The sequence below is a fragment of the Stigmatopora nigra genome, chromosome 22 (genome assembly GCF_051989575.1).
Source record: "Stigmatopora nigra isolate UIUO_SnigA chromosome 22, RoL_Snig_1.1, whole genome shotgun sequence".
NCBI lineage: Eukaryota > Metazoa > Chordata > Actinopteri > Syngnathiformes > Syngnathidae > Stigmatopora > Stigmatopora nigra.
This window is the reverse complement of record NC_135529.1, coordinates 5,169,994-5,184,845: the sequence shown is the minus strand read 5'-3', so window position 1 is coordinate 5,184,845 and position 14,852 is coordinate 5,169,994. Positions and strand designations below refer to the sequence as shown.

Sequence of the window (14,852 nt, the reverse complement as noted above, 5' to 3'; positions counted from 1 at the left end):
CAGCTGACACGACAGAACAGAGCACATGACATTTTCCGGGAAATTTTAACCAATCACACCATACCAAATCTTGTTGTCTTATTTTTTAACCAATCAACATTCGTGTTTTTCCGTTTTTCCCGGGAGTTATCAAATCGTCTGATAGTAAGGGAGACGCCCATTAAATGCTACGGAAAGAGCAAAATGACAGTATTGTAGGCTTCATATAATGTCATTCTAGATGCGCAATTCGTACTATGAGCCAACTGGGGCTGTTAAGGCATAAAACATAACATTGTTGCGTGTATATTCAAGTTGTATACCAGTTGTTAAATAAGTTTAACAATCATTCACCTTAGATCGGCTGCAAAAATAGCTTGCCAGTGAAGTCTACTGTTTTAAGGTGGACACCCATTACTGACGCTGACGTTTCCAACTTATAGCATCTAGTTTCCCAAATAACTGTGATATCTATCCAACTTAGTCCTAAGCATTGTTTGCAACGAATATGGCGTCCTTAGTTGTCAGACCTTCAATTTTGTGCTGTGTTTTAAAGACTGCCAGAAAGTTGAGCGATCGGAACACGTTTTTTTGGCGAAGGTTGTACAGCTTTGATTTGTGACATTATCATCTGCCATTTATGTAACGCCATTTTGACAATCAAGTAGCATGTGTTTAAACTACCTTGAGAAATGTGCATTATTATATCATCTCATATTTTGAACCGGGGTTGCGGGGGGTGCTGGAGCCTATTCCAGCTGACTTCTGGCCAGGCGGCGGACACCCTGAATTGGTGGCCAGCCAATTGCAGGGCACAAGTCAACCATTTATGCTCACAGGGGCAATTTGGAGTGTCCAATCAGCCTACCATGCATGCCTTTAAAATGTGGGAGGAAACTGGAGTACCCAGGTAAAACCCACACAGGACTGGGGAGAAGATAAAAAATCTCCACGGGTGGACCGACCTAGATTTGAACCCAGGTCCCCCGCTGTGAGACCAATGCACTAACCACTCATCCGTCGGGCCCCAATTGATTGTTTTGAAGCAATTTGGGAAAAACTGGTGCCTTAAAACTTTGGTTCTCATTCCAGTTACGCCACTGATACAGATGACAGACTGCCCAAAATCTATACCAAAACAGGGGACAAAGGTTGGTTATGTTTCCACTGGAGAAAAAGGATACATCATTGATTTGAATATTAATATACCATATGAATTCATCTAGGCTTCTCGAGCACATTTACTGGAGAAAGAAGACCAAAGGAAGATCATATATTTGAAGCCTTAGGAAACACAGATGAACTCACATCAGTTATTGGGTAAGAACACAATATTCAAATTTTGCCCACTACATTTTTTTACGGTCAAATTTTGCAGCTTGGCCAGAGAATTTTGCCTTGAAAGAGGACATCCATTCACATACCAGCTAGAGAAAGTAAGTCTACTTTTGGCGCAATTGAAATCTGTATATAATGACCATTTTCCCTTCTGAAATAACCAGATTCAATGCATTTTGCAAGATGTTGGCTCCAACATTGCCACACCTCAATCATCTGCAAGAGAAAGCCATCTAAGTGAGTGCAAGTGTTTACTGTTGATTTAACTGTGCATTCTGTCCTAAATATATTTCTATTTTTTTAAGATCGGACTAAATTTACTGGAACACCAATAACAGACTTGGAAACTTGGATTGATACATTCACAGAGGAACTACCTCCTCTGACAAACTTCATTTTACCCGTAAGACTAGTTATAAACTTTTAAGATGGTATGAATGTGAAATAGTCTTTTTTTTAAAACCCTTTTGCATTACAACAGTCTGGAGGAAAAAGCAGTGCGGCTTTACATATAGCTCGAACCATCTGTCGCAGAGCCGAGCGCAGGTAAGTTTAAAAATGACGCTCTTGTTTTTGTCCCCGACAGGAACTAAAGTTATTGTTATTCTAATATATCTTGTCTTCCTATTTTAGTGTTGCTCCTATTGTGCGCTCCGGAGAGGCTGATCCAGAAATTGGCAGGTTTTTGAACAGGTAAAAGCTTTAAAAATAAGGATACGTTCTTGAAGCATAAACCTAATTACATCAATATATTCCTTTCAGATTAAGTGACTACCTTTTCACAGTGGCCAGATATGCTGCCTTCAAAGAAAACAACAAAGAGACCATCTACAAAAGACCTGATTAATTCATATTTTGTAAATAAAAATTGACAAAAATGTATGTGGTCGACTCTTTATATAAACCTTTCAGTGAAAACATACTATTTTTCAAAATCACCATCCACTTACATTATTACAGGACAATTATGTTTTGAAATACATCACATGGCACTTTTTTTGGCATTCAAGGCCAAATAATCAACATTCCAAGAATTAGTGCTTAATTTTTGGTGATTTTTTTACATTCAACTGAATAGAAATCCAGCTCCTGTCTGACCTCTCTGCTCAAGTCACATGATTTGGCACCAGCCTTGGCTCTTCCAGGACAAACTGCTGGCCCACGTCATGAGCGAAAGATTGCGGTTGTCGTAGGGCGGGTAGCGCAAGGAAGTGACGCACTCCAAACGTGTGGTTCTTAGCAGGCATGACTTTCTATGAGAGAACGTATCAAAGCTGTACCGCCCATGATAGGACCCAAATCCACTAGCACCTGTCGCCACAAAAGCAAAGAAAATGACTACTGATATTCTGTCACATTACTAAATACATACTGTATAAATAAAACCCTGAGTAACAACTTACCAACTCCTCCAAAAGGCAGAGTCACTATCAGACTCTGAAGGACGCTGTCATTGGAACAAAAGCTTCCACTTGATGTTTCAGTCATGACTCTTGAAATCACCTGCAAAATCAGAACCACCAATACGCGAGAAAATAAATATAATAATAATATAGATACAATAATATAGAAACAATATAGAAATGAGATAGGGGAATCTGCCTACTGGGGTTTTACAATTCAATAATAAAACACTATAAAATACCTTGCTGTTGTTGGAATAAACATACACACATAGGGGCTTCTCTTGTTTATTGATGAAGGCAATGGTCTCATCTACGCCGTTTACGGCGATAACGGGAAGAACTGGGCCAAAAATATCTTGTTGCAGGATGGGGTCGGATGGATCCACCTCTGTCAATATGGTTGGGGCTTTGGGAAGAAGAAGAAAAACTGTTTTCTCAGGGGTTTTTTTCCCATTATATTTTATGTGGTCTCTTACCAATATACCTCTCTGCCTCTGTCACCTGTCCACCCACGGCCACTTTGCCAGTTCTCCACAACAAGTCTTTAGCACGGTTAAAGATATCCACATTAATCATTCGGCCAAAACTGCTGGATTCTCTGGGATCAGAACCGTAGAAGCGCATCAAGCAGCACTTCAGTGCCTGGACCAGGCGGGTTTTTACTTCCGAGTGGCACAGGATGTAATCGGGGGCTACCATGGTTTGCCCGGAATTGTGGAAACGAGCCCAGGCAATTCGCTGGGCGGTCACAGTAACGTCACAATGTTGGTCGACGTAGCAGGGGTTTTTCCCACTCAGAACCAGGGTGATGGGTGTCAGACACTGAGCCGCGGCTTGAGAAATTCGAATTCCTTCTTCTCGGATTCCTGGATTTGAATACAAGAAGTCAAGTAAACGTGCCGCTGATGATTTGGTCAAAAGATCTGTTTTACTGCTGCACTTATTCTTACCAGAAAAGAATATGTGATCAAACTTCAGTTCCACAATATCTGTTAGGTCATTGATGCCTGCAAGAATTACATGGAAGCATTCCTTGAGGAAAACGAGAATTGGCCATCATTACATGTTAAACATGATCTCAGAATCATTTGACCACAAAAACCAATAGAATAAGATACTCTCCATTTGTCAGACTATAAAATTCAGACTATCAGTAGTGTACTCACATTGTCCAAGTAGGAGGGGATGAGACGATGAAGAAGCGCTGCCGTGTAAGCCGCGGTCACAGAAGGACTGATGATGGCGCAGTTTCCTATGAAACAAACAAATCATGAGCATTTGTAAAATACACACAAATGTATATGGCAGGAACATACCTGCTGCAATGGCCCCTACCAGTGGCACCAAGCACATTTGGACAGGACTGCACCACGTCCCCACAATCAACACAATGCCCAGGGGCTCGTTTACGACCAGACACTCATCCAGAGTGGCGGACTGAGCAAAGTATACAGACACAATTTTCTCCTTAAAACCGGTACTCACGAGGCAATTCAACTTGTTTACTTTGCACACGATGAACAGGCCTCACTAAGATTTCGACTCTGCTAATCTTCTTTGAAAAAGAAAGCACCTCTTTGTAGCAAGGAATGTTTCCCAACAAGGGGCCATACGGGCAACTCAATATTAATCCCAATCATGTTTTTGCCAAAACATCAAAACCATCTCACCAGGTTTCTTTCCACGTGCTGTGGTTGCATCCACTTCTTGAAGTTCCCCATCACATGTAGAGCCTCATTTTTAACCGGGATCAACTCTGACACAATCGTCTCAAAGCGCGGCTGGTTCAAGACAAGAAACCTTAAAATGACTATCCCTATTGTTTCTTTTTCTTTTTCAAAATCACAATGAGCTCACCTTGTGAAGATCCCTCCCGAGAGCATCTACAAAGTCACACTCATGTTCCTCCAACATTCGCACCACGGCCTCGAGCTGGGACAGCCTGAAGTTCTCCTTGATGCTGCGCTTGGCTTGGAAGGACACCCGTGCCCTCTTGAGCAGATCCTCATACTGCAGAGGGTACGTCTTCAGGCATGGCTCCCCTTGCCTGGTCCTACAAGATCCAAAACACAGATGACCGCAACATCTAACCCTACCGTCAAGCTGCCGTGATCCACTCTAACCTTCTGCATGTTAAACGACCATTCCTTTGACATACAGAGCAAGCCTTTCCTTTTGTAGTCATTTCTGTTTTAGCAAGCTCTCCAGTGCTAGACTTCCTCATTGTAACCGTTAATCTCGTCAAGTAAAAGCCCCACCAGCACAACGCATAGTGAAAATCCTAAGAAAACTCCCCCCGCTAGTAGTCAGGTGATGCACATAACTAAAGGTCTGCATCAGAGAGACGTCAGTCACAATCCTCACATGCATCTTGCTCAAATCTCCAAAGAATTCAAGGAAACTCACCTAGGTTGAGATCTGAACCAGCTGGCAGGAGACGGGCTTAGTGGGTAGCTCATGGTCTTACTGCAGTTCTCAGCTCTTTGGGGGCTCTGGTTTTAAAGTACATTACACATTAGACACGAGAAGCAGCCAATGTGGTGTTTAAAAACATTCTCACCTACAGGACACCCTGTTTTAGACGTGTGGTTCCTCTCAGCAGGTGCTTGTAATCAGACATAATTGACTTAATAAGGAGAAAGAAGGAAACACCAGTAGGAATAGAATCATGAAAAAAAGAAACACTGACATTGGAGCAAAATGTTTATGGAATTTCTGTATACAGGATTGCACATGACAACAAAATGTACTTTACATACATGGATGATTCTTACGCAATAATCTCTCATTGTACACATTCCCTAAGCCTGTTGTTTGAAAAGACTCAAGTACAGAAGACAATGACTTTAAGAATGGATTTGCATTGTAGTAAATAGTCCACTGCTGACATCATTTTCAGTCGATGACAAACATTATCATCATGTTGTGAACACCAACATTGCTTTTGTATTTAAGAATATTTCAGATACACACTTTTTTGTACATTAACCGGTTTTACACATTTCTATTTAATTAAGCAGCTTTCTTGGCCAATCACGCTTTTGTATTTGCCAACTTTTGAATTTGAATTTATTCTGATCATTGAATCAAAAAGTTGTACACCACAATGATAATTACTTAAGTTATCTCCATCAGACATTACATTTTTTTTTAAATTATAGGCAAAATTTACACAAAATTGCAATCATTTTGCACGTTTATGGTTGGGTTTGTGGCTAAAAGATCATACTTGGAGAACACACCTCATTAGAGCAGTTAATATAAAATGTGTACACAACCCTGTTCAAATACATGGTTTATCAATATTAAAAAAATGGAAACCAAGATGAATTCCATTCCACACTATTCAGTTTACAAAATTGCAGGGGTGTATAGTCTTTAATACCAACTCTATTTATGTTGGATATGTTGAGGAGCATAGATCATTTCTGTGATCCAACAATTGTTTTATTATTGTTGTTGTTGTTGTTGTTTTAAATCCTAATTGTGTGGTGTTTTGTGGTAGGAAAGACAGTTTTCCATGAAGAGAATAATGACAGATTTGATAAAGATTTTTTGCTTGCTGTTACATTTCTTTGAAAGCTGCAATTCTATTTGTAGTTATTCCTTGGCTAATGACAATTTTAGCCTCAAAGCCAACTGTAGAAAAGCTCCTATGACTTTATGAAGAAACATGAAGCATAAGTTTAGGTAGGCTGGTGAACCAGTTTGTGACATCACCTATGGAGGCTTGAGAGAAAAGGTACTGTATAATTTTATGCAACATGGCTTAAAAGGTCCATAGAGAGCATCATCGCAGGCCCTAGAAAATATTGTAGTTTTATAATGGTATTACGGTGGTTGGCTTTCAGAGAATAACCCATGCCGCCGCTTCTATGGCTTTTTTTCCCCAACAGACAAAATGATTGAGAGGATAATATGGGGAGGATGGCAACATATGAGGCACTCAGCATTATTTAAAAGAGTTGATGAGCAATGTTCTGGGTTTCGGGCATAAAATATAAAACCTTAATCAATTTGAGATGTGAAAAAATATTTCCAGTCATATTTGTTGGATAGAAGATGCAAAAATGGACATGACTTTAAATATATATTTAAAAAAAATTAAAAGCTATTATTTTTCACATGGAGAAATGTTGGTGCCTCACCAGAATTGAAGCATACTTCTTTTAATACATTCCATGTTTTAAAACAATTTAAAAACTAGACAGTGTGTCTTTAAGAGGGAGAAATTGAATAAGATCATAAGACAGAGCATCTTCTGTTTTCTGGAGTGTGGAGATAAAATGATTTGGACAAATTCACGCAAAGGAATTAATCCTGTTAGGCTCCTTCCAAGATCCTTGAATCCCAAAACTGAAAATTGTAGGTGTATCACCAACGCATCATCTTCTTCGCGCCTCAAATGGCTTGCATTTGTATTGCTTTCCAGTTCTGGCATGTTCAATCCAAGAAAGATAATGGTAAGCCTGAGAAACGGAGATCGAGCAACTATAAATATGGATAGAGTGAGTTAAATACTATATGATGACCTTGGATTTCATGTGTGGCAAGGGAAGGTGCCCTATTAGATTGTGCTGCAAAAACAGCATCCACCCGGTTGCCAAAGGGAGTTAAATAGTAATCCTGCAGGTGTTCAAATTTGACAAAAGCAGATTTCCTTGTCCTTCATAACTCCTCTGATGGGAAGCATCTACCAAAAACCCTTTTCCTCAGTTAAGCTATTTCATCCTGTGTGGACTGTCCTTTGGTGATCTTACGAAAGCTCAAAGCCTGTGTTCATACTGATGGCATAGCGCAGCTTGTCCCGCAAAATGCTCTTCTTGCTGTAATTGGGCAGTTTGAGTAGGTTGAAACATGTGGATGAAGTGGGAAGTCTACCACCAGGCTCCTTTTTACGGATTGTGAAAAAGCCTCGCAGGACGCTGCCAAGGGTGTCGCCGGTGTCCTGGTCACAGGGAAAAAAGAAAAAAGTAAAACACAGTTCAGGATTTAAGATCATCTGTATGATCATCTGTTTCTCAAGTTTCAGTATTGTGTATAGTATAATGTCATAAATACTTTGTAAATGTTTTAAAGCCGATGTGGTTCGCCAATCATCATCATCGCTTTCTGTGTGTGTCTCCAGTTTTTTAAATAGGTCTACAATGTCTTCTGTGTCTTGTGTCTGTCTTGCTACCGCAACCAAGAAATTCCCCGAACACGGGATGAAATAAAGTTCTAATCTAATTTCATCATAGGGAGCCAATAAATAATGAAAAAGTACAGCTTGTGTTCTTTTATGAAACTTGTTAAAATAGTTGGTCCTTTACTGTCTCCAAATAATTGCGAGAACCGCACCTGATCATCTGACACTTCCACACAACGGATTGAAAAGGGTGGCTTGAGGTAGGCAAAACCTAAGAGAGGAGGTCTTGAGCAGCTGGTAACAAACTAAAGGAGAGCAAGATGAGTTTTAGGAAAGAGTTCGAAACAAATGACAAAGATGAGAAATTGACGTACTTTGAGGAACATTGCCCGTTCCTCCGATGTGAAATCGCTGGACAAGATGTCCCACAGCCATATGATGACTCGATGGCTGCTATGAAAACCTCCGTAGTAGACAGTGTGCTTCCTAAGCCATACGAAGAGCAAAGCATCGATTATGAGGAAAAGAAAGGACGTTACTTTTTAATAGCTTGATATATGGTAATATTTTAGAACAGTGGTGTCCAAACCTCTCTGTTATTTTTTATACCTCAGAGAGAAAAAAAGTTTTGGACACCCTGAAAATGATGAGCACATACTTGAGGTCATCCAAGTCAATTTCAGCGTTGTCTCCCGAGATAAGACGCTGAACCTCGGGTGTGGAAAACATGTGCAACCATTCCGGGTTGATGATGCTGCGAAAGCCTCGGATGAAAGCTGCGGTTTGCTCTTTAATCTGAGTGTGCATCCGGAAATGAGCCATGAGGTGGATGTAGCTGAACCTGCACAGAGAATGACTCCAATTAGAATCCCATCATTAACACTAAAAACTTGAATAATGATTGACATACTTATTTTCATTGGTGACTGGTATTGTCTTCCCTCCAGGTATCAACTCGTGGCAAACTAACTGTATGATTAAATGCAGTAAACTAACATTAAAAATATGGTGTACAACCTTATAGATATTTTTTTCCATTTTTACCTGTCCCATTACATCTTCATCATAGGATAACGAAAGTCCAAGGTCTCCCACATCTCCATCAAAACGCTGTAAAAAATGTAAACAGTGGATATTTTGCAGCAACGTAGAATGTACAGCAATTGTGGGAATATAATGTGGCAAATGGCAACTATGCCTGAATTTACATTTAACTAATTCACTATAATTCACTTATAATTGTTTTTATTTGTAGGATTTTCCAATATTTTGCTGTATTTTTAAATGTAATTTCTATATTTAGTTTTAACTAGATTTTATCAGTATGCTATTTTAATTACTCGTGTATTAGTTTAATGCTTCATGCATAGTTGTTAACAGAAAATGAAAGCATTAAATGGTATATAGGCTTAGTAAACCTTGATGGATGTAAGGTTCTTGTAAAACTCAGAATCCAGCGATGGCAGCTCATCAATGGAGCTGTAGAAAGTGCTGTGATGATGACCCAAAACTTGACTGAGGAAGAAGGAGGCAAAAGGGACATCCACCACAATGCCCTATGAAAAAAAGAAAACACACGCAAAAATCCCAGTGTGCCAGGAGGAACACAAATTCTTGGGATAATTAGTTACTAGGAAATGCTTCAACTACCTCATATATGGCTTTCCCCAACATCTTCCCCACAAACTCAAAGAGCTGCAAATGGTTCTCATGGATGTAGGAAGTAGGTGACGGATACAGCCTCTCATTTCCACTCGTGGTCTGATAAAACACAAAAAAAGGAATAAGCATGACTACAATAAGTATTTTGTTCACAAATACTAAGTTACCTTGAACAGGTTAAGAGCAGGGTTGAAGACTTTTTTAATGATCTCTTCTAGAAACTCTTTAAAAACACCATCCTGGTCGATACCGGCTTCATCCACTCCCAAGTCGTTCACAAACTTCACCCGAATGACACCTTTTATGGAATTGACAGGTAACCGGCGCAGCTGATCGTAACCATCCTGACGTGGGAGACTTTTTATTAGGGAAAGCCATGGCATTTGCCATCAATCCATCTGATTTGTGTCCATACCTCTAACATGCGTGAACGGCGAATGGTAATATGGGTGACGTGTGGCGAGGCAGAACTGGTTTCTATCAACCCGAGGCTCTCTTTCTCCTTGGTGACAATGTTCCGAAACAGCAGCACTCTCTAAAATGACATGGCAGGAATACATTGTACATCGTCATAGAAATTGAAAACATCCATCAATGCATCTTCTGACATTCATTCTTTGCCAATTTTAAAGCCAGATAAATCTATACATTACCAATATAAAATGACAAAATGACTCACATTTTTATGAGGAATAACATGTGGGATATATTGCAGTAACAGCTGGGCCCTTTTCTTGCCTTTCTCAAGCTCTTGGAACAACAAACTTGGTTTTAAGTCCCTGAAAACAAGAGATGCAAAATAAAAAAGGAGAATTGTAGTGAGCCCTGCACATTAGAGACAGAGACACATTTTGAGTTTTTATTCACTTGCGTAACCAGTGGTCATCCTGGGTAAATCTTCGCCTGCAGTCTCGTTCATAAAGGACCATCAACCAGCCATGAACACTGTGGAATAAGTCCAGTTTCTCCCCTTTGGCGTTCTCTGAAGAGAAAGAATTTCTTTCAAATGACCCATTTTCATGGCTCTTCTACTGGAAACCCATTTTGATTAGATTTGTGCACTTAACTTTATCATGCAATATCGAAGCAGTTTGAATTCAACATCGAACAACAACATGCGCTATTAAATGAATGTAAAGACCTAAAAACTGACCTAGGATACCATCCCATATCATTTTGTACACAAATGTGTTAAGAAATGATGAGATTGTATTGAGCTCCTCTATCTTGAAAGAAGTTTGTTCTTCATAGACTTCAATGTCATCCAGAATTCTGAAATCCATTTAAAAAAAAATAATAATAATAATGAACAACACCAATTCAAAACCGTGAAATAAAAGAACGCGAGCGAAATTACGTGATGAGGTGGCGCGAACAGTCGCAGAAGAGCATGAGCATAGCGAGAAGCTGCTTGGACTCTTCCGTATCATTGTTGAGACATTCCATGAAAAGCTTCAGGCCTCCTTGCGGGCCAAGCTCACAGATAAAAGCCCACAACTTGGGCAAAAGATCATCAAGGTGTGTCAGACCTGCACGGAGGGAACACAATATAACTGTCCCTATTTAGACATTTCAAAAATATTTCAACCAAACATTTCCTGACCCGTGTACTAACCGGTAAGAATCTGAAGGCGTATTTGCGTCAATGTGGATAGAGCAGTTTGGTAGAGCACGCAAATGCTGCACACTTTCTGAACTTCAGCAGAGTCCACTCGCTTTCCCCCGACGGGCTTCAAAATGTTTCGGACCGAGGCAGACTTTTGAAACGCTCGCTTAAAGAGGCCTGTCGGAAGAAGACGGCAATTGACTCTTGAGTACATTTCCTTTACTGCTGACATGTAAACAATGCAAACAGATTTGGATTCATGACTCACTTTTAACAGGCAGGTTATTTTGCGATGTGCTAGGTTGCGCAGATAAGGGAGTGGGGTCCTGACTTTCTAGCTTCTTCGAAAGGACGTCGCTGAACAGAGTCCGGATGACAGGCACACCCCACAGATACTGCAGCTGCTTGGTGACCAGCGGCATTGATTCGTTAAGACTAAAAAAATGGAGAGACAAATAAATATTAAATAGATACTTGAAGAAAGGGCAGGCACGTTCACTCAATGGCCACAAAAAAATGGTAAATAGAATGTGCACTGACATTGTTTTGACAGCAAAAATGCCACTCCAATCTTGTTTGCATATACTACAGGCAGTTTAAATTTGGTTGTTAATAGAATGTAATGAAAAAGAAAACCGTTAGTGTGATTCAGTGCAGTTGTAAACCACTCTAAACGAGGGCAATAGCATAAAATACTTTAAATTATTATTATACATTATTCTATACTGAGGCAGTCCTATGCAGCTTGTTGATAATAATCCATTTAAATAAATACATGTTGTTTTTGTACTTGGTTCAAAATGCAAACTAAATGTGTGATGTTTGGAGAAAATATTTTTTAGCAGTTTCTTCTGTTTCCCTTAAAAAAACAATAAAGGTGAAAAAGACAATAAACCTACCAAGAACATCTTTCTCTATTACTCACCCATAATCTACATTTTGAGAGAACCAGCCCAAGACCGGGTGCCAGTGGGTGAGATTTGACTTTTTTTGAGACACATATCTCTGACAGTAGGATAACATGTCAGTCAGGTCCTTGACAAAGCGATTGGTCTCCTCTTCTATGATCCGCTCATTGAGGAAACCCAGATGAATTAAGTTACCTCAATTAACACAGGCAAGAAATGACATTATTTTCTTGGTTGAACAGCATTAGCTAAAAGTATATATTTTTTTCCTACCGTACCAAGTAAGCAGAGTGTGTGGCTCCCCTCAAGACACACACAGATATCGGAACACTGCTCCTCTCGGCTTAGAAACAAAATAAACTTCTTCAAAAGGCCATGTGTCTGGATAGAAGTAACACACTAGAGAAAAAGAGGCAACATTACAAACTCCATGTGTAGGTATGTTGATAAGCCTGTTATACACAGATGACTTGCTACCTCTGGAGTGAGCGTACACAGGTGCGACGTCACAGCTGGAACGGACATGATGTGAAGGAGGAATGATCTGAGAAGGTTGTCTGAGAAGTGAGCAGCGATGACAGGTCTGATTCAACCAAAGGAGAAAGGAACAATTTGTAACAAAGTGCCATTTCATCACTCTTTAAACACACACGTTCATCTCCCCACCTTAGCGACAAAGTAAATATTGCTGTTAAAGTGCCTTTGGAGAGCGCTGGTTTCGAACGAGCCAAGCCGCTGGTCAGCAAGATCTGACAAGAAGAGATAAATGGCGCATGTTGAATGGAAACTAGAAACGAAAACAAATGCATCTGTCCAAAATGATTTTGTTAGTGAGTGAAAAATACCTGTAGTGTTGAATAGAATCCCTTTTGATTAAGATAACCCATGACATTCTCACAAATTCTCGTCAAAGCAGGTCGCAAAGCTTCTCCTAAAACAAAAAAAGATGGACAAATATGTTATGCACAAGGAATGAACTCTTGTCTGGTTTGAAACTTACCCTTCCCCCTGACTCTTCGCCATGTTGACGTGTCCGTAAATGTGACCAGCATGGTGAGGTACAGCGTTACCAATTTATTATCCTGCATTATATCAGGCTGGAAATAAAAACAAAGTACATCATATGATTAAGCACCTTGAATATTTTGCTAATGGATCTTTGGGCCTTAACTAACCTTTAGGTTTTTCAATAGTTGACAGCAGGTCCACAGCACATCTTTAATCTGTTTCAACCAAGGGATTGTAAGATCTTTGAAAAGTGCCAAAGACACATACCAAACCTAATTGTCAAAAGTGGGGAGAAAAATCAATACTCACACTTGAAGTAGTTTGGCAAATAAATGAATATGAAAACACTCACTTTAGGCTCATTTTCGACGTCCATGCTGGTAAGAATAGCCCGACACAGCTTTTCAAACCGCTGTAAAAAAGTAAAGAAAAAAAAAACCATTAATGCAACCAGTAACTTGCACAATCAAATACGAGATAATCCAATTTTCACATAATACTCCTTGATTTTGAGTTTGTGGTTTGTAGTTATGTCAAACTAAGGATTGTTTCCTGAACTCAGTAAAACTATTTAATAAAAATACAAAAAAAAAATGGTATTTTGAACAACTTGTGTATTGGATAGAACTGTGTGCACGTGATTTTTTTGATATGGTTCCACTCCTAATGCTCAATAACATGATGGCCAAAACCCAATTACCCAAACTGAAGTTACAAAAAATCCCAACATATTTTGTTGCTTATACTCACCAACTTATCCTCCGAATGGAAGATGAATAGTAATTTACGAGCAATTTTAAAAATGGAAAGTGCATTTCTTCTTGATGTTGCAGTGGAGGACTCAAAATAATCATCAACATCTTTCCTGCAAAAACAACAAAGTGAAAAAAGGTCAACACTACGACCGCGAGAAGAAATGTTTGTCTTGCAATGAACCAAAATATGCATAACCTTATTTGCTTCTGGAGTCTGCAGCGACATAGAAATCTTCTGACCAGAGCTTGCATGAGAATTGCAGCTCTCTCCTTGTCTTTATAACCTTTCCTCTCTTCTCTAGCCTGCCTGGCTTTATCCAGGAACTCAGACTTGGAGCTTTGTGGAGCACTAAACATCTTACACCCTGAAAAATATTGCATTAATCTCTCATAGAATGGTTAAGTCCCATCAAAATAGACATGTTGGTTCTGATGTCTCCTCCCAATGCTCACCAGTGCTGCAGAACTTCTTGTCTTAAGATGTTATTTGGGCCTGAAGGCTCATCTGGTGCTATAACCCCGCAGTCATTTCGTTGCTTTGAGTAGCAGCAGTAAAAAATGTAAAATAATGTTGACTAAATCGTCATCTCTGGATAAATGAGCAATACATTGACAACTGATCTGATGGTTAGCATCCACGGCTAGTTGGAGGCAAATCTGCGTAAAATTCGTCACGCAGTCGAGCTACTCACATCGTTTTGTTTGTATTTTCCATCAGTTTAAGATTAAGGATCATCTTTTGCCAATGTCAGTCTCAAAATACAGGAATGTTATATCACTTTAACATGTAAACAATGAGAGACGAGTTGAACACAACCAGAAGACATTAATCTAAAGGTGTCGCATGGAAAAGTTTCCGGGTAGCAAATACATTTCTACAACGTAAACGAGGATAAATATGTATTTAATTGATTTACATCATAAGAAAAATTTATCCAATCAACCCGATTTTAAAGGGTGGCGATCATGCCATTTGTTTATATAAGTAAACGCTTGAGGACATCCCAAACAAAAATAATGTAGCTGTGCCTTTAAGGAGTCAAAAGGAATGTTGACGTCATT

The 14,852-nt window shown here is 39.5% G+C and overlaps 3 protein-coding genes across 5 annotated transcripts; 1 reads left to right on the top strand and 2 right to left on the bottom strand.

Annotated features, from left to right (window-relative positions):
• The first annotated feature begins 185 nt into the window (after positions 1–185).
• Positions 186–2,199, top strand: LOC144180896 (corrinoid adenosyltransferase MMAB-like). The gene is made up of 9 exons (XM_077709049.1): positions 186–579; positions 1,072–1,130; positions 1,206–1,299; positions 1,358–1,415; positions 1,482–1,554; positions 1,623–1,720; positions 1,799–1,863; positions 1,951–2,010; positions 2,080–2,199. The coding sequence occupies exons 1-9, from the start codon at positions 488–490 to the stop codon at positions 2,162–2,164; spliced, it is 684 nt and encodes a 227-aa protein (XP_077565175.1). The 5' UTR covers positions 186–487; the 3' UTR covers positions 2,165–2,199.
• Positions 2,198–5,274, bottom strand: LOC144180895 (aldehyde dehydrogenase family 3 member B1-like). Its single transcript, XM_077709048.1, has 10 exons — positions 5,130–5,274; positions 4,581–4,776; positions 4,394–4,504; positions 4,040–4,160; positions 3,890–3,975; positions 3,674–3,755; positions 3,200–3,589; positions 2,963–3,129; positions 2,721–2,820; positions 2,198–2,628 (listed from the first exon to the last, which is right to left on the bottom strand). The coding sequence occupies exons 1-10, from the start codon at positions 5,180–5,182 to the stop codon at positions 2,429–2,431; spliced, it is 1,506 nt and encodes a 501-aa protein (XP_077565174.1). The 5' UTR covers positions 5,183–5,274; the 3' UTR covers positions 2,198–2,428.
• Positions 5,275–5,413: 139 nt separating this feature from the next.
• On the bottom strand, positions 5,414–14,800 carry LOC144215808 (ubiquitin-protein ligase E3B-like). Of its 3 annotated transcripts, none has more exons than XM_077744965.1 (28): positions 14,483–14,800; positions 14,244–14,379; positions 13,987–14,155; positions 13,786–13,900; positions 13,388–13,447; positions 13,203–13,307; positions 13,028–13,124; positions 12,873–12,958; positions 12,694–12,776; positions 12,505–12,610; positions 12,306–12,426; positions 12,045–12,222; positions 11,388–11,554; positions 11,129–11,296; positions 10,871–11,042; positions 10,667–10,785; positions 10,381–10,495; positions 10,193–10,292; positions 9,929–10,048; positions 9,681–9,857; positions 9,502–9,612; positions 9,270–9,407; positions 8,896–8,961; positions 8,762–8,820; positions 8,510–8,692; positions 8,226–8,337; positions 8,064–8,156; positions 5,414–7,671 (listed from the first exon to the last, which is right to left on the bottom strand). In XM_077744965.1, the coding sequence occupies exons 3-28, from the start codon at positions 14,145–14,147 to the stop codon at positions 7,480–7,482; spliced, it is 3,204 nt and encodes a 1,067-aa protein (XP_077601091.1). In that variant the 5' UTR covers positions 14,148–14,155; positions 14,244–14,379; positions 14,483–14,800; the 3' UTR covers positions 5,414–7,479. The 3 variants fall into 3 exon arrangements, with proteins under 3 accessions (XP_077601091.1, XP_077601092.1, XP_077601090.1); XM_077744966.1 differs by having other exon boundaries at positions 14,244–14,326; XM_077744964.1 differs by having other exon boundaries at positions 14,244–14,800.
• Positions 14,801–14,852: the final 52 nt, after the last annotated feature.

Excerpts from the sequence above, each read along its gene's own strand:
- LOC144180896 (XM_077709049.1), top strand. The coding sequence starts at position 488 with ATGGCGTCCTTAGTTGTCAGACCTTCAATTTTGTGCTGTGTTTTAAAG. Across the intron at positions 1,300-1,357 it reads GAACTCACATCAGTTATTGG|CTTGGCCAGAGAATTTTGCC; the intron begins GTAAGAACACAA and ends CAAATTTTGCAG. Across the intron at positions 2,011-2,079 it reads ATTGGCAGGTTTTTGAACAG|ATTAAGTGACTACCTTTTCA; the intron begins GTAAAAGCTTTA and ends TATTCCTTTCAG.
- LOC144180895 (XM_077709048.1), bottom strand. The coding sequence starts at position 5,182 with ATGAGCTACCCACTAAGCCCGTCTCCTGCCAGCTGGTTCAGATCTCAA. Across the intron at positions 4,505-4,580 it reads TCGGGAGGGATCTTCACAAG|CCGCGCTTTGAGACGATTGT; the intron begins GTGAGCTCATTG and ends GTCTTGAACCAG. Across the intron at positions 3,976-4,039 it reads GGTAGGGGCCATTGCAGCAG|GAAACTGCGCCATCATCAGT; the intron begins GTATGTTCCTGC and ends TTTGTTTCATAG.
- LOC144215808 (XM_077744964.1), bottom strand. The coding sequence starts at position 14,147 with ATGTTTAGTGCTCCACAAAGCTCCAAGTCTGAGTTCCTGGATAAAGCC. Across the intron at positions 12,427-12,504 it reads TGTGTACGCTCACTCCAGAG|TGTGTTACTTCTATCCAGAC; the intron begins GTAGCAAGTCAT and ends CTTTTTCTCTAG. Across the intron at positions 8,821-8,895 it reads ATGAAGATGTAATGGGACAG|TTAGTTTGCCACGAGTTGAT; the intron begins GTAAAAATGGAA and ends TTAATCATACAG.